The sequence below is a fragment of the Macaca fascicularis genome, chromosome 5 (assembly GCF_037993035.2).
Source record: "Macaca fascicularis isolate 582-1 chromosome 5, T2T-MFA8v1.1".
In the NCBI taxonomy this organism is placed as follows: Eukaryota; Metazoa; Chordata; class Mammalia; order Primates; family Cercopithecidae; genus Macaca; species Macaca fascicularis.
In genome coordinates, this window is record NC_088379.1 from 8,955,427 (window position 1) to 8,979,318 (window position 23,892).

The 23,892-nt window shown below is 46.7% G+C and overlaps 1 protein-coding gene across 2 annotated transcripts; it reads left to right on the top strand.

The window, feature by feature from the left end:
- Positions 1-10,589: 10,589 nt before the first annotated feature.
- Positions 10,590-12,978, top strand: DRD5 (dopamine receptor D5). Of its 2 annotated transcripts, XM_045392140.2 has the most exons (2): positions 10,590-10,853; positions 11,155-12,978. In XM_045392140.2, the coding sequence occupies exon 2, from the start codon at positions 11,208-11,210 to the stop codon at positions 12,420-12,422; it is 1,215 nt and encodes a 404-aa protein (XP_045248075.2). In that variant the 5' UTR covers positions 10,590-10,853; positions 11,155-11,207; the 3' UTR covers positions 12,423-12,978. The 2 variants fall into 2 exon arrangements, with proteins under 2 accessions (XP_045248075.2, XP_005554534.3); XM_005554477.4 differs by having other exon boundaries at positions 10,590-12,978.
- Positions 12,979-23,892: the final 10,914 nt, after the last annotated feature.

Consider the following 23,892-nt stretch of genomic DNA (forward strand, 5'->3'; position numbering starts at 1 on the left):
CCCTTTCCAGTTGATTAATGTGTCCTTTGACATGTCTCTGCCATTCTTTGAATGCTTCCTTGCTTTCTGGCACCACACAGCACTCTGGGCTCACCTTGTACTTCCCTACCCCAGCCTTAGCATCAGCCACTTCTCCAAGGAGCTCTGGGTCCTTTTAGTGAAGGGTGGTATTTATAAACCACAATCTGGATGGTTTGTGGATATTGCACAGCATTCAGTCAGAAGCCATGGGAAATGGAGCAACATTTATTCAAACTTGTATTAGTCAAGCTACTTAATGCTAGGCTAGGCTGCAGTGAGTAATAATCCCTAACCTCGGTGACAGTGCAGAAAAAGGAGGGTGTCATATGTGGAGTCTGATGCAGGACAATAGGAGTTTTCTCCACCTGGTGACTCAGGTATCCAGGCACATTCATCTCTGCAGGTCTGCCATCTTGACATGAGGTCATTGCAGAAGGAGAGAGGGTGTAGAGTCATGCCAATTCTTAGGTGCTCCTGACAAAGAGAACTGCAGCACTCTGCTCACATTCCTGTTTTCCAGAACTCAGTCAGTACCCAACGCAACTGCCAAAGAGTCTGGGAAGCATAGAGAGTACACGGAGAGCTGGAGATCCCTCATTACTGCTGCCACGATATGTTCATTTATGCAATACATATCAATGGGTTCACCCCAGTAAGGCTGACTCCAAGAGGCTGACTTTAACTTGGGTGGTTTGCAGCTGGGGAAGAAAGGCAAGTCAGCACCGAGTGAACATATTATCCACTTCAGTGGGTTGTCGAGCTGTGCTAGAGGCAGATGCAGTGTGCTGCAGAAATACAGGTGGTGGCTACTACCCTGGAGTCTCGGGGAGATCCTAGTGTGCATTGGTGTGGGGTGTGAGAGGTGAGTGGGCACTCATCCCCTTAGGAAGAAGTGGGAAGGACATTTCAGACAGGGGCAAGTGCAAAGGCACAGGGCCTGAAAGAACTAGGCTGGGAGAAGAGGACAGCACTGGGATGGGTGGGAGAGGGGTCTGCTGGGGAAAGCTGGTGAGGCAAGAGATGAGGCTGGACAAGCAGACTGTGAAGGGACACACTGAGGAGCTGGGAATTAATGCATTTATTTTTATTAATTGGATTAATGATAAATAATGTGGGTTGCAGGGAATCATAGAGAATATGAAGATCACTGTGGTTGTGTTTTAGGAAGATTGCCTTGGTGGTAGAGTGTTGGATGGAGGAGATAGGAGTGGGGGTGAAGACATCAACACAGAGAGACCTACCCAAAGGCTCTGGCAGCCGTGCAAGCAAAAAGCATCAAGGACCTGAATTAGGAGGTGGCACTGGGGATGGATACAAGGGGTTGGCTGGTGGAGCCAGTTTGAGATAATGAATATATAATAGCTTCCATCTATTGTGGACTGTCAAGATGTATTATTGGCTCACAATCCTTCCTGGCCTTTCCACATTCCTGCGACCTCCCTGTGGACAAAGCAGATTTCTTGCTGTGCACATGACCAGCTTTGGCTAGAGACGCATGAGCAGAGTTAGTGCACGCTTGGTCTGACCGGAGGCTCTAACTGAATGTGATGTCGGGTGACCTCATTGACCCCCACCCCTGCACTATGAGAAGAGCAAGCTCCAAGGAACCATTGGCCTGTGAATGAGACACACAGAAGCAAACAGAGCCTGGACCCCAGTCCGAGGCAAGACTTCCCAGCTGACTGCAAATTATTAGCAAGAAGTAAACACTTGTTTTAAGCTGCTGAGACCATGGGGCTGTGTGTTATGCAGCATTGCTGTAAAAAAACTTGACCAATACAGGCACTTGCCCTTTCCTAAGTACAGCATCTTATTTCCCCATGATATCTCTTCATAGTAAGGATTAGGGGTGCCATTTTAAAGATGAGGCTACTGAAGCTTAGAGAGGTTACATCACTTGCTTCAGGTTCCAGAGCTGGTAAGTCAGAGGAGGATTTGAACCCAGGACTGTTTTGTAAGACTATCCTTCTCCCTCTGTCTACACAGTGCTGCCTTTCAAAGCTGCCAAGCTCCTGAGTTACCCGTTTTAACCCGCCAGAAACCTCCTCGCTCCTGAACTGGGGAGAGGGACTGAGCTTTGGGTTTCAAGAGGAGGCTCTAGGGCCACCATCAGGGGGCCTGTGCTTGAGGTGATGTGGCTGGCTCATCACTTGGGCCTTTCCACTTGCCCCTCCCCATTCCCTCCTCCCCACCCTGCTCCCTGCCCTGTGCCAAGCTGAGCATATTGGCAGGGCTGGTGGCTGGGAGCTCAGCATGTATCCTGCAGCCACGGAACAGAGCTTTTATTGCTGTCATACAGAGTTGACTGTTTCGATACCAGCAGCGGGTGCAGCAAAATCCCTCCCATTTTCTTATCAAGTTTTCCATTTGTCTCAGTGAAGCAAATCCAATTTAAAATACATCTTCAGAAAAAGGAGGGCCAGTGAGTTTAACTAGAAGAATATTTGCTAACTGGATTAGGAAAACTCGCTCTGTGCTGAAATGTTCGAGGAAAATCCTCTTAGTACAATTTTGCAGGAGCCAGGCATGTGAAAGGATCATTTCCTCTCTATCATCCCCTGAGATCAGGGCTCTGGCTGGATGAAATGAGGCAGGAGTTTATTAGCTGCTTAGCTGATTAGAGCCTATGCTGATGAGGCTGAGCTCTGACAAGTCAATGTCAGAGAGAGATCTTGGTTTCCAGCAGTTTTTAACTCTGCCCAACTCTTTGTGGGAAAGAGCCTGGATAAGAAAGGACACCCACTACTTACTCAAAACCACCATCCCCAGCAGACAAGCAGCTCATGGAGCTCTCCCTGGGAAAGACTGAAGGCTGTGGAGACCTAGCTGCATATTATATTATATTTTGCATCATAAGGTCTTGATACAGAAAAAACTCAGTTTCCAAAACTGATGAGAAACCCAGTCTTTTTTTTTTTTTTTTTTTTTTTTTTGATAGAGTCTTGCTCTATCTCGTCTCCCAGGCTGGAGTGCAGTGACGCAATCTCAGTTCACTGCAACCTCTGCTTCCCAGGTTCAAGTGATTCTTCACCCTCCCGAGAATCTGGGATTACAGGTGTCTGCCACAACACCCAGCTAAATTTTGTATTTTTAGTAGAGATGAGGTTTCGCCATGTTGACCAGGCTGGTCTCGAACTCCTGTTAGGTGATCTGCCCACCTCGTCCCCCAAAGTGCTGGGATTAAAGGCGTGAGCCACCACACCTGGCCAAAAAATGATGAGACACTCAGTTGTTTGGATAACAGGGAGAATGTTTAGTGTTCTAAAAACGTATCCTTTCACATGTAACGCTTCCTGCCTCTGAGGCTTTGCCTTTGCTGTTCCCTCTGTTAGGGTCGTATTTCCACCCTGCATGCTGGTGAATTCCACTTTGCCCTCTTGCCCAAGTGTCATCTTTTCTGGACAGCCCTTTCCTGTGCTGCCCATCAAACAGGTCGTCTCTTGTTCTCATGCCACTGCTGAACATTGTTTATTCCTTGTGCTAGTCAGGGCTTTGTCAGTTGTAACAACTGAAACTCCACTTAGACATGTTTCAGCTAAAGGGTGACTTACTGACTTTTGTAATTGCAGAGACCATGGTATGCCTGAATTTAGAGATTCAAAGAAGTCATTTTCTCTCTCTCTCCTCTTCCTCTCCTCCTTCTCATTTTCCTTATCTTTTTCTTTCCTCTCCTCCTTCCCTTGTTCTTCTTTTTCCTTCCTTTCCTCTTCCTTCCTCTCTCCCTACTTCTTTCTCATTCTCTCCCTCTAATTTGCTCTATTCTCAATATGGGCCTCATTCCTTCTACTGCAAATAAGGAAAATGACCACCTGGAAACCCAAGGCCCACCACATCCCAGCAGAGCCACCCCAGCAGAAAGAAACCCAGCTTCTCTCTCCAGCATCTACACATCAACCCAGGCCAGAACTCCATCGGACCCTTGTGAGACATGCTTCCATACCTCGGTGGACCGCTGAGTCCAGAGAATTCAGAATAATGACAGGCACTTCTGGGGTCATGGGCCTTCCCTGTAGCTAAGGTGACAGAAGGACAGACTGGTCTGGAATGTCCATGCCAGCTGGCTCACATGGCCAGCCATTGATGCTGGCTGTTTTCTGGGAGCTCAGTTGTGCTCTAGACCAGAAAACCTCCATGTGGCCTCTCCGCATGACTTTCATTTCTTACAGCATGGTGACTAGGGCCCAATGGGGAGACTCTCATAAGCAACGTTTCCAAAAGACCAAAGTGGCAGCTGTGAACCCCCTCATGGCTGAGCCTCAGCCCCCATGCTGCATCAGAGCCACTGCCGTCTTGGCTTCCCAGGGGGCCACCCCAGAAGCAGCATGGAAGGGGACGTGGAAACCAGGAGGTTCCAGGGAAGTCCCTCTGATATAATTTAGATATTTATCCCTACCCAGATTTCATGTTAAATTGCAATCTCCAGTGCTGGAGTTGGGGCCTGGTGGGAGTTGTTTGGACCATGGGGTAGATCCCTCCCACGGACTCTCTCTTGCTTGCTCCTGCTTTGGCCACGTGATGTGCCTGCTCATGACTGTAAGCTTCCTGAGGCCTCCCTGGGAGCCAAGCAGATGCCAGCACCATGCTTCTTGTAAAGCCTGCAGAACCATGAGCCAATTCAACCTCTTTCTTTATAAATTACCTGGTCTCAGATATTTCTTTATAGCAATGCAAGAATGGCCTAATACGCCATCTTTGGAGACTAGCTAGCATACGGGCCTTCTCCATCTGTAGCTACACTTGTAGAACACACGGGGCTTCCAAGACCACTGCAGCAGCTGGAGGAAGAGCTCATCCTGTGGGATGTTCCCAAGGCTCAGATCTGTGGTTCACATCACTTCTGCCCACATTCTATTGGCCAGAATCTCACTCCCTAGCCTCCACCTGACAGCAAGGGAACCCAAAGGGAAGGATCTGCTGGGGGCCATCTCTGCCACAAGGAGCAAGTGAAAGCAAGTAGAGAGGAAGCCAAGACTGATGCCCAAGTGGGAGAGGTGCTGAGGAAAGAGGTATTTCTTTTATTTTGACAGAGTTCTGAATGTTTCAGAGTAGTCTAAGTGCACCCAAAAGCACAATGATTAAATGAGGGGCAGGAGAGTGGCTTAGAAGATTGTTTTTCTGGATTCAGCTCCAACAAAATTTGTTCCCCACATCTTGGTGCTGTGTCATGGTCCTTCTCGCCACTGATATTCAGCCTTGATACCCTGCTGTGGCTCTACCAGGGAGGGAAAATACTTTCCTGCCACTGCCCTGAGCCTCCTGACTGACCCCAGCTACCTTGGACATCCCAGCTTTTGGGACTACCTCAGACCGCCCTATAACCAACAATCAGAGGCTGGCGCAGCAAGGGTGCTCTGGTACCCTGCCTGGTGCTCCAGGGTGACAGGCAGCACGTGCTATCATTGATCGGTGTCTGTGCAGTATTTGCTAGAGTTTTGTGGATCTCAGCCTTGAAACCTGTGTCTTTTTACAGTCAAAGGGTCTGAGTTGGGAGAAGGCACCTAGATATGCTCCACCATAGCGTTCTGGTGTTTCCTGTCATCTCTGAAGCCTCTGAGCTCTTATAACAGGGGCTTAAAGACTGTAGCATTGGGATATGAAGACTCGTAGTTATTGTCCAGTTCAGGGGACTTTAACTCCAGGTATCTGGAACTTAGAATAAATCTTCATGCCCTCACCATGGCAACAGGGCTCACCTCCTTTGTCTCATACCTCTCCCTCCCTTGGCCACTATTGCTACAGACATCCTGACCCCTTTACCTCTTTATCTCTGCCCCAGGGCCTTTGCTTGGGCTCACTTTCCTCCAAGAATAATTTACCCCTGATATTTGCCTGACTAAATCCTTCTCACCTTTCTGATTGCAAAGAGGCTTCCTCGACAACTCATTCTGAAGCAGCTTTTCCCTCCAGTCTAGCTACTCTCTCTTTCGCTATTCTGTTTGATTTTATTTATAGCACTTAGCACTGTATGACATTGTTTATTTTGAAATTGTTTATTTCTCTCTCCTCAATAACACAAGCCCTAGAAAGACAAGGAATATGTTTTTTATTCTGTTTCTATCCCTGGGCCCTAGAATAGGGTCTGGGAGGTGATTGCAGCAGAACCCCTAGCTGAAAAGGCAATCCTGTGCTAATTAGAAAAAAAGAGCTCCCTTGCCCCCATCCATGCTTTTTTTTTTTTTTTTTTTTTTTTTTTTTTTATGGAAACTCCCTCTGTTACCCAGGCTGGAGTGCAGTGGAGTGATCTTGAAGAGAGCCCTTTCTTGATATACTTTATCAACTTCTGCTGGAAGTTTTTTATACTCATTATACAAACCCACCCTATCTGTGACTTACATGACCTGTATGGCCCTGCCTCCATCCCATCAAAAATGCGTGTGGAGTGAATGAATGGATTGGTGGAAGTCAGGGGGACTGGAATATCTGGAAACAAATGTCAGCGTGTGTGGCCAGCGTCTATGCACCTCTCTTGGTTTGATTGCATCTTCTGTGCATTGATTTCACAGTGCTGGGCACAGGATCCCTTTTTTGCTCATTACCGACAAAGATTTGTCAAGCACCCACTCACTGTGTTCGCTTGGGGAATTCAGACATGAACAAGACACGATTTCTTGATTTAAGAAGCTGAGATTCTAGAGGGCCAGGCAGTGATGTGAAAGATGGTGCAGTCCAGGGTCCTAACAGCTGTATTAGGAGCCAGCCCAGGGCTCTCCTGGAGACAGGACACCTGTTCAGTGCAGAGGACTCAGTAAGCCTTTCTGAAGAAGTGATTGAGCGGGCTCTGAAAAGATGGAGAGGTTTGAGCATTGCTAAGTGCTTTGTACAACTTACAGAGATCCATGTTGCCCAGTCTCCAAGCAGTCTCATGTTCAGCAGACAAAAGGCAATTTTCAAATGGAAATTCTTTACTTGCATTTCTATTTCTATTTCCTCCCTTCCTTCCTTCTCCCCAACTCCCCCCCGAATCTTGCTCCGTTGCCCAGCAGACTGGAGTGCAGTGGTGTGATCTCGACTCACTGCAACCTCCAACTTCTGGGTTTGAGTGATTCTCCTGCCTCAACTACCTGAGTAGCTGGGATTACAGGCACATGCCACCATGCCTGGCTAATTTTTGCATTTTTAGTAGAGACAGGGTTTCACCATGTTGGCCAAGCTGGTCTCGAACTCCTGACCTCAAGTGAGCCACCTGCCTCAGCCTCCCAAAGTGCTGGGATTACAGGTGTGGGCCACTGTGCCCGGCCCTTTACTTGCATTTCTTAAATTCTGTGAAGTCAGTAGGGATTGTTCTCTAGAATTCCCTTTTACTCTCCTATCCAGATTCCCCCAGATCCCAGTTCCCTCACCTCTTTCATGCAATTTTCCCTGCAAAACTCCACCCACAGCTTTCAATACCTCTCCCCACTTCTCTGCTCTTTATTGTGAAGACAAGCACAGTCTCTTCCTTTTGGGACCATTCTTCCCTCCTCCAGCTTTTCAGGTCTAATAATGTATCCACTCTCTATCACAAAAGCCAAGTTAGAATTCTCATTGGAGCGCAGCCCAGGTCAAGAAACTGCAGATACAGCAGAGGGAGAAAGGAGGTTCAGAACACTCATGTGTTAATTGTTTTGGTCTCATCACAGTTTCTTTTTTCTTTTTTCTTTTTTGAGAGGAAGTCTTGCTCTGTCACCCAGACTGGAGTGCAGTGGCGCCATCTTGACTCACTGCAACCTCTGCTTCCTGCACGCCATCATGCCCAGGTAATTTTTGTGTTTTTAGTAGAGATGGGGTTTCCCCATGTTGGCCAGGATGGTCTCGATCTGATTCGTGATCTGCCTGCCTTGGCCTCCCAAAGTCCTGGGATTACAGGCATGAGTCACCACACCTGGCCGGTCTCATCACACTTTCTAAACGACTATTATTACCTAATTTCCCAGATGAGAAAACTGAAGCTCAGAGAGATCAAGCGACCTGCCGGATATCCCAAAGCTAGTAAGTGCCGGTTCTTCCTGCCTGCCATACTTCTCTTCCCTCTGTCTTCCCCTTTGCCTACTTAACTTGATTCAACCCAAAGAGAAATTTCCCCAGGAAAGCCATCCCTAAACATCTTGCCTTGGCCAACCTCCCCAACTACCGTACACTTCAATAAGGCTGTGAACTTTCCCTTCACAGCCCTTGTCACATTTGTAATTGTGCATTTCTTTGGATTATTCCTGGGTTAAAGCCTATCGAGACTTTAAATTTTTTTTTTTTTTTTTTTTTTTTTTTTTTTTGAGATGGAGTCTCACTCTGTTGCCCAGGCTACAGTGCGTTGGTGTGATCTCGGCTCATTGGGTTCATGCCATTCTCCTGCCTCAGCCTCCCAAGTAGCTGGGACTACAGGCGCCGCCACCATGATCAGCTAATTTTTTGTATTTTTAGTAGAGAGGTAGTTTCTCCGTGTTAGCCAGGATGGTCTCAATCTCCTGACCTTGTGATCCGCCCGCCTCGGCCTCCCAAAGTGCTGGGATTACAGGCGTGAGCCACTGCACCCAGCACATTTATCCTTTCTAATACCAACAATTCAATTACATTCTTTTAGTTATTTGTAAATGTACAATTAAGTTATTATTGACTACAGTCATCCTGCTGCGTGAGCCATCGTGCACAGCCTAGACTTCAAGCTTTTAGAATAGCACCTCTCTCTCTCTCTCTCTCTCTCTCTCTCTTTCTCTCTCTCTCTCTCCCTCCCATTGTATAACCAGTGAGTAAAACAACATCTGGGACATGTCAGTACTTGTTAAATATTTACTGAATGAAAGAATGAGTGACTGGAATTCAAACCCCTGTCTCCAAAATCCAAGTTCTTGTCTGACATCATGACTTGGCGTTCTCCAGGAGGAGAGGATGGGGGAAGGTCATTCCAGGTTCAGGAAGTACCATATGACCGTTTACAATGTGTGTTCTTTTCTGGCTGTGGCGGCGGTGGTGGCAGCTTGAATCTAGGCTGTATGCAGAGTGGTGAAAGGAGAAGCAGGAGCTATGGACAAAGATGAGGGCAAGATGAGGAAAAGACCTTGCATGCCGGGCCAGGAACAGGGGCCACAGGGAGCTGATCATGAAACACACTGAGGGTGTTTCATCAGGGGAGTGACATGAGCATAGTCACATTCAGGAAAGATCACTGCGTGCTGGGAAGACAGAGGGTCAGGGCAGAGCCTGGAGGCCAGGAGAGCGCAACCATCAAACAGGGTAGAGAAGGCACAGTTCTGGACAGGGATGTCAGTGGCGAGAGGAGTGGTCCAGCTCCCAGAAGATGAGGAGAGACAGGAGGTGAGGATGGCCCTTCGGTTTCAGGTTTAGGCACCTGGACAGATGGTCTTACCCTCTCCAGCAGCAGAAAGCACTGAAGGGGAAGGAGGTTGGGGGAAGGGACTGCGTAGGCTGAGTAGCCTAAGTCTGAGAAGCTGGGCCACTTGCAGGTATTGGTCCAGGGTGCAGGTGTGTTTGGTGGAGGGGGAGACTAGGAAGGGAGGAGAAAGTCCAGTCTGTTTCTAGACCTCACCATGCTGCAGGTGTCTGGGCCAGCAGGTCGCAGATGGAGCTGTGCAGCTGGCTGCTGTTACATCCCTTTCTCTCCCAGCTGCCTTCAGCTGAGCTTAAGGCCAGCAGAGGCCAAAACACTTCACAAATGCAACTGGTCAGTTGGGAGGTGCGCTCAGAGCTCAGGAACACTGTTTGCCTTCTTTATTGTTTGCCATCATTCTTTTCTTTCAGTTTGGGTTTTGGGCCCCCTCAGTTTCTTTTCTGTTAACACTGAGCTATTTATCCATCCCTCTCAAGGTTGAAAAAGAGAAAGACTGTAAAAGTGCCCTGCAAAGAAGAGGCTTCCAACCCTCTGGGGTACTCTCTTCCTCCTCTTGTCTTCTGGGTTCATCCCAAATTATTCCCCAAGGGAAAAATCGCTCAAGGATTTAGGGCGGTGGTGGGGAAAGGACAGTCTCCCAAGAGGTCAGGTGAAGCCCCAGCCTCAGGGTGTTGAGGGAGGGGCTGGGGGAAGCGGGAGCCTGTTCCTAGGAGACACTGTCTACTGGACACCTCATCCTAGACGGCTTCCCCGAGTTCTGACACTGTCCCAGGAGTAGGAATCATTCATTATCCCACGCTGCGGTGAAGGAAACCAAGGCCAGGTAAAGTTTTGTAGGGCCCTCAAAGTTGCAGAGCTGGGAATAAAGTCCGGATTGGGACTCAGGTCTGTGGGCAATCCAAGGCTGCCCCCTTTACCCTTCAAATGCTCTTTCCTCCTCCGGAAGCCCTCGCGTCCTCCTCCCTACCCCACCTCTTGTTCCCCAAGCGTGGCCAGGGCTAGGGCTCCAGGGTTGCGCCAAGCGCCGTTCGGTCTTCCCGGGGAGAATTTTCCCCGGCCCGAGGCTAGGGTCTGGCGCTGGGGCGCCCCTCAGACCTGCGGGATCTCCCCTAAACTCTGGCGCGCTGAGCGCGGTGAGCGAGGTCGCCAAGGCACAAGTGGGGCGGGAGCTCGAGAGAGCTGGGCGCGGAGGCGCTGGGGGCGGGACGCGGGGCCCGGGAGCGGCCAGGGACCGCGGCAGCGCCGCAGTGCCAGCCCGGCGCCCGCGGCTGCCTGCCCCAGCCCCTTAGTGGCGGCTTGTTCTCTTCTCTCGCTCTGAACTAGACACAGCCGCTGCCGCTGCCGTCCGGCGCGCTGCAGACTCCCGAGAACAGCCCTGGCTGTCAGCGGGCACCAGCCGCTTCCTGTCCCCAGCGCTAAGACTGGAGGGGCGCACCATCGCCACCGAGCCAGAGGCGCTTCAGGAGGCAAGAGAAGTCCCCGCGCGCTCCGGGGCCCGGCGCAGCTCATGGTGAGCGCCCTCTGGGGCTCGAGGGTCCCTTGGCTGAGGGGGCGCATCCTTAGGGTGCCCCATGGGGCTGCCTTGGGGTCTCAGGGCTGAAATTGGGACCGCCCAGAGACCGCCCCTGCAGCCCAGCCCGAAATGCTGCCGCCAGGGAGCAACGGCACTGCGTACCCGGGGCAGTTCGCGCTGCAACAGCAGCTGGCGCAGGGGAACACTGTGGGGGGCTCGGCGGGGGCACCGCCACTGGGGCCCGCACAGGTGGTCACCGCCTGCTTGCTGACCCTACTCATCATCTGGACCCTGCTAGGCAACGTGTTGGTGTGTGCAGCCATCGTGCGGAGCCGCCACCTGCGCGCCAAGATGACCAACGTCTTCATCGTGTCTCTGGCCGTGTCAGACCTCTTCGTGGCGCTGCTGGTCATGCCCTGGAAGGCAGTCGCCGAGGTGGCCGGTTACTGGCCCTTTGGAGCGTTCTGCGACGTCTGGGTGGCCTTCGACATCATGTGCTCCACAGCCTCCATCCTGAACCTGTGCGTCATCAGCGTGGACCGCTACTGGGCCATCTCCAGGCCCTTCCGCTACGAGCGCAAGATGACCCAGCGCATGGCCTTGGTCATCGTCGGCCTGGCCTGGACCTTGTCCATCCTCATCTCCTTCATTCCGGTCCAGCTCAACTGGCACAGGGACCAGGCGGGCTCTTGGGGCGGGCTGGACCTGACTAACAACCTGGCCAACTGGACGCCCTGGGAGGAGGACGTTTGGGAACCCGACGTGAGGGCAGAGAACTGTGACTCCAGCCTGAATCGAACCTACGCCATCTCTTCCTCGCTCGTCAGCTTCTACATCCCTGTGGCCATCATGATCGTGACCTACACGCGCATCTACCGCATCGCCCAGGTGCAGATCCGCAGGATTTCCTCCCTGGAAAGGGCCGCAGAGCACGCGCAGAGCTGCCGGAGCAGCGCAGCCTGCGCGCCCGACACCAGCCTGCGCGCTTCCATCAAGAAGGAGACCAAGGTTTTCAAGACCCTGTCCGTGATCATGGGGGTCTTCGTGTGTTGCTGGCTGCCCTTCTTCATCCTTAACTGCATGGTCCCTTTCTGCAGTGGACACCCCGAAGGCCCTCCGGCCGGCTTCCCCTGCGTCAGTGAGACCACCTTCGACGTCTTCGTCTGGTTCGGTTGGGCCAACTCCTCACTCAACCCCATCATCTATGCCTTCAACGCCGACTTCCGGAAGGTGTTTGCCCAGCTGCTGGGGTGCAGCCACGTCTGCTCCCGCACGCCGGTGAAGACGGTGAACATCAGCAATGAGCTCATCTCCTACAACCAAGACACCGTCTTCCACAAGGAAATCGCAGCTGCCTACATCCACATGATGCCCAACGCTGTTACCCCCGGCGACCCGGAGGTGGACAACGATGAGGAGGAGGAGGGTCCTTTCGATCGCATGTCCCAGATCTATCAGACATCCCCAGATGGTGACCCTGTTGCAGAGTCTGTCTGGGAGCTGGACTGCGAGGGGGAGATTTCTTTAGGCAAAATAACACCTTTCACCCCAAATGGATTCCATTAAACTGCATTAAGAAACGCCCTCATGGATCTGCATAACTGCACAGACACTGACAAGCATGCACACACACGCAAATACATGCCTTTCCAGTGCTTCTCCCTTTATCATGTGTTTCTGTGCAGTAGTTCATGTGCTTAGAAACCTCACCCCATGGATTGGTAGTTCAAATAATTGGCCGAAGCAGTTGCAATAAACTCAGTCAAATATACCCAGCCTACCAGAGATGGACCAATGATCATATTAGAGAAGAGAGTATGGTGCTGCGTCCTTAAAAAAAAAAAAAAAAAAAAGTGATACTTGGTCCTTAAAAAATATGCTCTCCCCTCCCTTTTTAAACTAATGGCTTGTTCAGTCACTTGTTTGTGTTTGAATTGATTTTTAAACAGCAGTTTGTGTGTGTGTGCAGTGATGCGGTGGGAGCACAGCTTTCCTGTGTCTGGATTCCCGTGACTCTGTGCTCATGTCATTTCTTCTCTCTGTGCTGGTGGGTGTCTCTTCACCATAGCTGAAGAAGTCTCCCTGATTTATTCTGGTGTCTAATAAACACAAATTATTTGTATTATGCGGTGACTGTCTTTGCTTTGCTGCACTGGGTTTCAGGATTGCTTCTGAGAAAACCATGAGTGCATCCTTAAAATGCAAAGAAGATATTTGCTGGGTCTGGAAGTACATGCTTATTCTCTTTACAGTTTGGCCTTAAAGATACACCAGGGCAAAGGACCTTGAGGAGCTTCTGTTTTCTCAGGTTTCTTTTTATTGCTTATACACATGTTGGCTCTGTGCTGAAACTTGGATTCAATGGCATGGCATTAGATCTTCTCAAGCCCAGATTTTTTTTTTTTCTTTTCTCATTTGGAATCCTTTTTGAAGTAACATAAGACAACTCACCTGATTCCTAGACAGTTGCGATCAGTTCATTGAAAAGATCATGTAGAATAATACCTTGAATCTTTCTCTATCTGAAATCTGTAGCATGTTTTAGAATGACATGGCTTTTGAGAAATCGTGTTTTCTGAAGAGCTTTGAAATGTGTGAATCAAGATGCTTTAAAAAAGAAACGCTATTTTTAAATAGGCATTTTCCTTAGTGGACAAGAGCAAAATAGGGAAATGCTTTTTAACTAAGATGTAGAAGCCAGAGATGAAATGTGAATGAACTTGAAACTGGAATATCTGTAGGTCAAAGTGCTCAACAGAAAAGCCCAGCTGACTCCAATCATTTTGTTTTTGCTCCCTGCAGTGTGCACAGTCAAGGGGAGTGTTTTATTCCAGTCCCACACCAGTTGAGAGCATATTATTACCATCAGATCTAAATGTGAGCACTATTAATGGAAGCAAATGAAATGAGAATATGCAATTTCTTGCAAGTCCCTGCTTTGAAGCAGTTTTATCAAGGACAGTTCAATCAATTTTGATCTCTTTAAGGATAATTTTATTGTCAGTCTTCTGTGCAGCCATATCTTGATCACTGCAAAATGTGCAGTTCCTGGCACATAATGCTTAATGAATACTTGTTGAATGAATGACTATTTCTGGAACAGTGAGATTGAAAGCAAATCCTATTCAGTATGTCAATTTTTATATATAATTTAGTCAAAATGATACTGGAATCTGAGGTCCGTGTTCAGTTTCTGACCTCCTGTGAATGGATAGCTAAGCAAACCATTAGGCAACATTAGGAGCAGTGAAAAGTACACAGCTATAGGATTCAGGAGATGGTCGCGTGACCTTGAATGACTCAATTAACCTTTCTGGGCCTCATTTTCCGTCTGTGTCTGCAAATGGAAACACTTATACTAGATCACTGTTTACTCAATCATGCTTTGCGATGCAAATGTTAATGGATGGGGTCTCTGGTGAAATAAGTTCAGCAAACCCAGGTTCAATACCTGCTTTCTCGATAGGACTTCTTAGAGCTTCTCCTGTGCACGATGCATCCTCCAGTTGGGGAAGTTTCTGTATCAGTTCCCAATGCCGTTCACCTTGTGAACCTTGTTTGGTGGAATTCCTGTTACTGTTTCTCTGGAGTCCACAGTCACGGTTTGAGAAACTCAAATCTAACTGATCTGGAAGTCTTTACAATATTCTGTTCTAAAGCACGGGTTGCTATAAGCAAAATCTTTTGTGAAAAACACTGTTCTAGGCTCCAGTTTAGACAAGTTCTGTGTTATGGAAAATAGATTATGTAAGGACTTTGGAATTTCCTGTAAAATATCACTCACCATTATTATGTACTATGCACTAGGCATTGCTCTAGATGCTGGGAATATAGTTGTCAATCAAATTCTCTGCTGTCTTGGGACATTTATGTGAGTCGGGGGAGAGATAAGCCAATAAAGAGTTCTGTACTATACTGCACTGCATTGCACTGTGCTGTACTGATCAGGATAGGTAACGCCAGGCAGGGGTAGTTGCTATGTTGCAAAAAACCCAGGGTGAACAGGGTGGTGAAGCTGCTGTTTTATTTATGGTGGTCAGGGGAGGACTTTCCAAAGACGCACATGAAGAGAGACCTTGATGAAGTAAGGGTTGGAGGGCTGCTAATGTCTGAAAAGGAGAGCAATCCAGGCAGAGGGAGTGGCAAGTGCAAAGGCTTGGAAATGGGGTTGTTCTTGGCGCCCTCGGAGGAGTGTGGCTGGAAGGCTATAAAAGAGGAGCATGATAGGATTAATGTTAATTGCCATAGCAGCAATCGCAGCAGGCATGACGGAGACTCAGCCTGTGGTGGGTACAACATATGTATTAATTAATTTGACTCACACTGCCCTGTGAGGTAAGCACCCTTATTACCCCATTTTACAGATGAGGAGATGAAGGCATTGGCAGGCTGTATAACCAGCCTGTGGTCACAGAGCTGTTGAGTGGCAGAGCTCAACTTGAACCCAGGTAGCCTGACCGTGGAGTCTTTAATCCTAACTGCACTTTGATGGTGAGAGAGGATGCCAGGACACCTTCAGTCAGCAAATGCACTAGTTCACAGATCGGAACATTCAGTTTTTTGTTCATTTATTACTGAAATGGTTAACTGATTCATCCCCACAGCTATACGACAGCAGATCTTCATTGCGTACCTGCTCTGTGCACGGCTTTGTGTTTGGAGGGAAGGCACCCTAGGGTTATGGGCAAAGTAGCTCTTACATGATGGGCCAAGTGCTTTCCTGTATTCTTATTTATTCCTCACATTAACCTTACACGTTATTATTTTTCCATTTTACAGATGAGGACATGGGGGCACAGAGGACCTTGAGGACAAGGTTGTTTGTCCAAGGTCATGTGAGTAGTGGTGGAACCAGGGTTCAGTGTAGGTCAGTGGTTCTTAATTGAGGGAACTTTGCACCCTGCACCCCCACAGATATTTGGCAATGTCTGGAGACATTTTTGGTTGTCACAGCTCAGTGTCAGGTGCTCCTGCCATCTTGTGGGTAGAGGCCAAAGATGCTGCTAAACAACTTGTGGTGGACAGAGAATCATCCAGCCCCAAATACCCATGTTGCAGCACCCAGGAGGCCTTGGCCAGGCGGACAGACTCCAGGTCCCAGCTCCCTGTCCACAAGTCCACCTGCCTGGGATTGGAGGCTCCACCGCCCTGAGTTTGAAGTTTGGTTCCACCATTTATTAGTCATCTGAATTTGGGCACCTTTATGAGCTCTGGCTTCTTTATCTGAGCAATGGGCACACGAACCACACAGAGTGTATATAACACAAAGCACTTTCTTGCTCTGATACATGCTGAATCTTCTTTTATAATCAGGCCTCCATACACCATATTCATTGGTTAGAAGTGAGTCATTAAGTCCAAATCATATTCAAGGGGAGGCAATTAGACTTCACCTCTTCATGGGAAAAGTGCCAAAGAATTTGCAGAAAAGATGTTTTACATTTTATGCTTTATTTTTAAAAACTTGTTCTCACAGTTTCAGACTTACAGAAACCTTGCAACATGGTACAAAGAATTCCTAAATATTGTTTACCCAGATCCCCCAAACATCAATATTTCACTGTATCACTTATCTCTGTTCTTCCCTTTCTCTTCTGAGTCACCTAAGATGTGATGCCCATTTATTCTTGAGTATTTTGTTGCCTATTTCCTAAAAACAGGGAATTTTCTCATCTCATCTACAGACTTTATTCAGACTTCACGATAATGTCCTTTATAACAAAACAATCCAAGACCATGTTTTGCATTTAGCTGTCCCCTGTAATTTGAAAGTTCCGCTGCTTTGTCTTTCATGACGCTGACCTCTGTGAAGATTACCTGGCCAGTTACTTTGTAGAATTGTCCTTCAACTCAGGTTTTTTGGTGCTTTTCCGTGATTAGATTCTGTCATGCACACTGGGCGGGAATGCTGCACTTCTCTAGCTCATGGCAAGAGGGGCAGGTGCTGTTAATTAGTCCCATTACCAGCAGCGTTAACTTTGCTCGTGGGGTTACGGTGCTGTCCACTGTTTTACCCTTTATAATTAATAAGTATTTCCTTTGGAGAAATACTTTGAGACTATGAAGATATCCTATTATTTCTCAAACTTGCATCCATTGGTTTTAGCATTTATTAGTGACCGTTCCCTGAATCAGTTATTACTGTGGTTGTGAAAAGGTTGTTTTTAAAAAAATTCCATCATCTTTCTAAATTTATTGTTGGTTTTCTACTTTAAGGAAAAACATTTGTTTATATATTTATTTACATTGGCATAGAATCTTGGTTTTCTAGTTTTTTGTTTGTTTGTTTTTGAGACAGGGTATCACTCTGTTGTCTAGGCTGGAGTGCAGTGGCATGATCACAGATCACTGCAATCTTGACTCCAGGGCCCAAGTGATCCTCCCACCTCAGCCTCCCAAGTAGCTGGGACCACAGGCATATGTCACCATGCCCAGGTAATTTTTTTATTTTTGTAGAGACGGGGTCTCCCTATGTTGCCCAGGCTGGTCTCCAGCTCCTGGGCTCAAACAAACCTCCCGCCTCAGTCTCCCAAAGTGCTGGGATTTACAGACATGAGTCACCGTGCCTGGTCCAGGTTTCTAGTTTTTATAAAAGGTTGTAATCCTTTACTTGACACTGTTAATGAGATACTATTTTGACATTGCAGGTATGGGACCTGGGGACACATGTGTCCCATTTGTGGGATATTAACACAATGCTCAGTCTAGGAGCAACACTCAGAACACTGTTTTCTATTGTCTTCTAAGACTGTCCCTGCCCTCAAATCTCTCAGTGAACTGAGGGTATCCATACTTGGATTTAGGTTGCCCTAGATTTGGTTAGTGGGAGACCTTTAAGTTGGTTTTTGTGTCCTTTTGACATGCTGGCATTATTCTTTGAGTAGTTTGTTACTTTTCAACACAAAATATGTCAGACTCATCTTTCATATTCCCTGTCCAAGCCTTGGAATCAGTCATTTTTCCAAGGTGACCTGGGTTCCTTCTAGTAGAAAATAGTATGGAGAAATCAAGACCTGGGCACTAGGTTGTTTATTGTTACTGCAGTGACATTGTTTCTAGATCCTCTCAAAAGACAGAGGGAAGTTGATACATGTATATACATGCACACATATTCATATGTGCATATACACATACCCATGAGCATCTGTTTCTATTTCTATGCCTACCTATGTACATATATCAAATCCCATGCATTCATTTTGATATCTAGCAGACATATTTTAAACACCATCACCTCTGGTTCAAATCTTGATTCTCTAATGTTCTAGTTCATGAGACCTGGAAGTCAAAGAGATTAAGTTACTTTCCTAGGTTTTAAAAAATATTAAAATGGGAATAATTAGTTGCCTACCTTGTAGTTTATTTTCAGGGTTATGTGCTATGATGCATGTGGAATGTGTAAGGGCATTACACAATGAGAATTTTAAAATGGTCTTCTTGTGACTGCGTCCTTAAGAGCGGAGAGTACAGGGCAGAACATTCCTGTTTCTATGTAGTGGTTCTGCACTCCATTTTACAGGCAGTGTGGGAAGCTACTAGGGATCAAGAATTCAAGAGTCAATATCCAGGAGAGGGATAGAGTGGCTAAACAGCAAACTAGACTTGGCCACACCTAGAATAGGAAGAAATAGGACAAGATGTCAAGCTTGATAGGAGGAAGCTGTTGATATGAGGGGAGAGTTAAGCGGAGAATGTTGAGTCCATGTGGAACCCCCTGGGCCTCTAGGCCAATTCGGGGGAAGAGCTTAAAGGGAATATGAGTATTCCTACTCACAAGAGCAGGCAGAGCCATCAGACTTTTGCTTTGACACTGTTAATGAAGTACCATTTTGATATTCCAGGTATGAGACCAGGGGACACATGTCTCCCATTTGTAGGATATTAATAATACAATGCCAGTTCCAGGGAAAACACTCAGAACATTGTTCTGATTCTCTTCTAAGACCGTTCCTGTTCTGAAAACTCTTAGTGAACTGAGAGTACCAGCACTCCACCAACACTGACAGAATAAAGGTGACAAGCAGCATTTGTTGACTACATGTTTTGTGAAGTGCTTTGTACATCTTCTCATGCAAACATTGCAATATTCTTGTGAAATAGGCACCATTGTCCTCATTTGAAAAAGGAGGAAAAGGAGGCCGAGAGACTTTCAATAGCAAGCCAGGTTACGCTTCTAGTAAGTGACAGAAGTGGGATTTGAAGAGCATCTACTCCCCACTTTTGGGCTTTACACAACTCTTTGGAGGGACTCAGGAAGAGGAGAGCTTCTTTGTGTATATTGCCCATGTGTCCTCTCCAGGCGAAGTATTTGAGGTTCTGAAACCATTATCAGACTTGGTTGTAAATTCCCTCTCCATCTTGGACCTTTTCCTATGCTCTTCCAATGGCCCTTTGCAATGGGTAATTAGACCTCAGTTGTCTACATGGGTGAGATCTGCTCAACATGGAGGGGGCTCTATTTTTCTACACCTTTGATAATTTGTGGATTTGGGAGAGCATGCCCAGTATGGCTTGCCAGGGCTAACACATATGTCTCCGTTCATATGTCAACTTGGCTTCATGGGTAGGGGCTGCCTGGAGTCCTGGGATGAGAAGGACTCCAAGGTTGCATTCCAACCAATGACATTGAGGGGCCTAGTTAATAAATGATTTCTATTAGGAGCTTGGGAGGTGGGGGATGTGTGAATGTTCTAAGTACTTGCCATTCTGGGTCTCTCAATAGCCCCTAAACCTGTCTATCCTAGAACCACTTGAAAGTTAAAATATTGATGCCTGGGGCCCACTCCAAATTAGTTAAATCCAAATTTCTAGGAATAGGGCCTAAGCCTCACTTAAAAAAAAAAAAATTGAACGTGTTAGAATGTATATAGCCACAATTGAAAAACACCATTTGTCTACACTATCATTAGGCATGATTGAAATTTATCTGCCTTGATCCTGCCCTGATCTTGCCTTTGCTACAATATTAAATGAGCTCTTATTATCAACAAATACATCTAAGTATTCTCTAGATCTTTTATTAGCTTGAATTATTCTTATTCTGCAACATAAAAGATTTTGAATGTATGGTCTTTGTGGTTGATGGTCTAAATAGCTAAGTACAAACCTCACTGCAGCTGTGACTAGAAAGTCCTCATTGATGGAGAACCCTAGAGATCCTTTTACAGAAGAAAAAATAATTCAGTGAGCTAAGCTGTAATATTTTGCCTCTGATTCTCAGATTCCTTGTTGGTAAAATGGGAATGCAAAATAAATAAGGACTCTATAGTAAGTACCTAATGAGTATTTGTGGAATAAATAAATTAGTGGAATACAAAATTAAAATACTTGTCTCATTAAACATCTAGAGAAAAAGGAGACAGATACAGAGCTAACCCATGCCTGTTACACCATTTAATGCTAGGCGTATGGAAGCAGATACTGTGTCTCTCTAGTGTCACAGGCTCTCAGATTGGGAGGAACTGTACTCTAGGAGCTGCATGTGACTAGTCATTCCCAAGCAGTCCCCACCCCAATACCTGATTTGATGAGATTCTGAACTTTTGTTGATGCTGAAGGGGGAGGAGACTTTTAGGGATGTTGGGAGGACGTAAGTGTATTTTGCATGGGGTGGGGGATGTGAATCAATGGGGGCTGGAGGACAGGATTCCCAGCAACCCCTAAGATGGCCTCCAGTGATCCATGCCTCCTGGTACTCATGCCATTGTATAATCCTCTCCACTCCCTTGCATGTTGGCTGAACCTAATGTCTTGCTCCTAACAAACACAATATGGTGAAAGTGATGAACAGCACCTCTGAGAGGTTACAAGAAGACAGTGACTTGCATCCTGCTCGCCCTCTCTTGCTCTCTAGCTTTCTTGTTCTGATGGAAGCCAGCAGCCATGTTGTGGGTGTTCTATGAAGAGGCCCAGTGGCAAGAAACCGGAGGTTGGGGGAGTGTCTGACCAAGAGCCAGCCAAAACCTGAACCTGCTAATAACCACATGAGTGAGCTTGGAAAGGAAGCCTCCCTCAGTTGAGCCTTCAGATGAGGCCATAGCCTTGTACTACTCCTTGATTGCAGCCTTTGGAAGACTGCGAGCCAGAAGACCCAGCAAAGCTTTGCCTGGGCTCCTGACTCATAGATACTATCAGAAAAACACTTGCTGTTTTAAGCTGCTAAGTTTTGGGTTAATTTGTTACTTTGCAATAGATAACTAATACAGAAGAAAAGGGAGAGAACATTTATTGAATCCTTCACTATACCCCAGGTACTTTGTAAACCTTTTTCCATTTCATCCTTAAGTCAACCTGGATGAAAATATTCAGGTTCAGAGATGCTGGGTGAGTGCCAAGGGCAGGATATGAAATCACTACTGTTCGATTTGAAAGCCTGTGCTCATTTCTCTATTCCAGGACACAAACCAGGAGATGTTTTCTAGTCTATGTTTCTCTTTTCTTTTCCTTTCTTTTCTTTTCTTTTTATTCTTTTCTTTATTTTTCTTTTCTTGTGGCAGGGGGACAGGTTCTTGCTCTGTCATCCAGGCTAGAGTGAAGTGGAGCAATCATGGTTCACTGCAGCCTTAAACTCTTGGATTCTGGTGATCCTCCTGCTACAGCCTCCCAAGTAGCTGGGATTATAGGCATGTATCACCACATCTGGCTAGTTTTTTTGTTTTTTTTTTTTATTTTTATTTTTATTAGAGACAAGGTTGCCCAGGTTGGTCTCAAACTCCTGAGCTCAAAGGATTCTTCTGCCTCAGCCCCTACAAAGTGCTAGGATTACAGGAAGGAGCCATTGTGTCCGGCCACATTTTCTGTGTTCGTAAAGTCAGCAGTAGAATAGTTAACGTTGTTGCTAACAGTTTGTATAAAATGAGTAATTATTAGTGTCCCTGCATGCAGCCACCTACTGTTGCTGACCTTCTGGGCCTCTGCAGCCAAACACACACCAGGTACTTATGTGCACACACTCCACAGGCACAAAGATGCCTCCACAATACACATGTGCCCAAGATGCAATTGCGAGCACACAAGTGCACAAATAAGCACACACATGTGTCTTCACAAAGAACTATCTCCACCTTCATTTTCTCCCATCCAAGTACTAACCAGGTCTGACCCTTTTTAGCTTCTGAGATCAGATGAGATTGGGCACGTTCAGGGTACATGGCTGTAGCCTACAACCTCATTTTTTAATGAAAGACCCTTTGAGACAGTTCATACCTAAATATGTAAATAGTACACAAGATTTTGCAGCCTGAACAGAAACAGCCACTATCGTTTTTTCTCCTTAGCAATTTTCTATGTGCTTTAAGCAAATTTGAAATCTGGCTAGAGACTTCACAAATCATGTTGACCACTCCCCGTATTGTGCAGATGCGGAAATTGAGGCCTTGAGAGACTTGCCCAAGTACCCCAGCAAAGTAGTGTGAACTGGAGTCCAGGTCTCCCAACTCCCAATTGACTGTCCTTGCTGTGGCACTGTGCACTGTTGGTGGGGAGAGCACTCCTGGTCCTTGGGAATCCATTTCCGAAGGACATCAGGAGCACAAACAAGTTCAGGCCCTGTTGTTCTTTCCACATAAAAGAAGTTGATGACATTTATGCTTTTCTCACAATATCCCATTATTGAATTATTTGTGAACATTGTTGAATTATTTGTGGATTAAATACAGATGTGCAGGGATTTTAGGCCCCTGATTGATTTTCTACTGAAAGAAGTGAAAGGAATGTTAATTTACAACTGGCAAATGTTAGCTCTTAGGAGGGGGCAAAACAGCATTTCAAAGGCCTGTTTTTCGTTTGGTTTTGGTATTTCATGAAAGAGATTTTTCTGTGCAAGGTGGCAGGAAGCCATTTTCAACAAGAGCTAAAGGGAATGAAGATTTAAAAAATGGACTGAAAACAAACTCAAAGGTGCCGGGCCTTTGTTACTGCAAGCCCCTCCTGCAGGATGAGAGGCTGCTAAAACAAAATCAATAATTTAAGCAACTTTCTGTCCCTCTCTCCCCTGCTATTCTGGTAAAATGATTTGGCATTTCAGACAACAAGGAATGAACATCAGACCAGGAAGAAAAGGGCTTGGGTATGAGTCCCAGGTGTGTGATTTTAAGTAAATGATTAAATGTTTCTGAATTTGGTTCTCTCATCTCTAATAATGAAACCATCATGCTTACATCTTGAGTGTAAAAAATGCTCATTTACTAGAACTCACCCCCTATCAGATGCCACATTAGGATTTGTGCAGAGTGATCTCATTAATTCTTTTTTTTTTTTTTTGAGATGGAGTTTCACTCTTGTCACCCAGGCTGGAGTGCAAGTGTGATCTTGGCTCACTGCAACCTTTGCCTCCTGGTTTTTGTTTCAAGCGATTCTCCTGCCTCAGCCTCCCGAGTAGATGGGATTACAGGCACCCACCACCATGCCTGGCTAAGTTTTTGTATTTTTAGTAGAGATAGGGTTTCACCACGTTCGTCAGGCTGATCTCGAACTCCTGACTTCAGGTGATCCACCCACCTCAGCCTCAAGTGCTGGGATTACAGGCGGGAGCCAAGACGCCCGGCCTCATTAATTCTTTATAGCAGCCCTGTGAGGAGGTCTGTTCATTCTCATTGTACATCTAAAGGTGCTGAGGCTCAGAGAACTCAAGCTCCTCGCTCAGGGTCACACAGATAAGAAGTGACAAGGTGGAGATTTAAACCTATGCTTGTCTGGCTAGGCACTGTCTTATATAGTAAGAGTGTGGGGATGACAGATTGCAAAACAAAGCAAAATAAAACTCACAAGCTCTGAAGATGTAATGACTGCCTACTCTGCCCCTGTGCTAGCGACCCAGAGTTAAAGATGGGTTCTCATCATGGCCTCTGCTTCTGTGGACCCCTCAGCGGCTTGAGAAGAAAGCAAACCTGGTGGTGGCGACGAGGGGATCTGATACTTTGGATTCCATTTTGGACTCATTTTAAAGTGCATATGGGCTATCCAGGTGGGTGTATGAGCTGAGGACCAGAGCAGAGGTCTAGGTTTGGGACCAACATCACCAAAGATGATAGCCAAC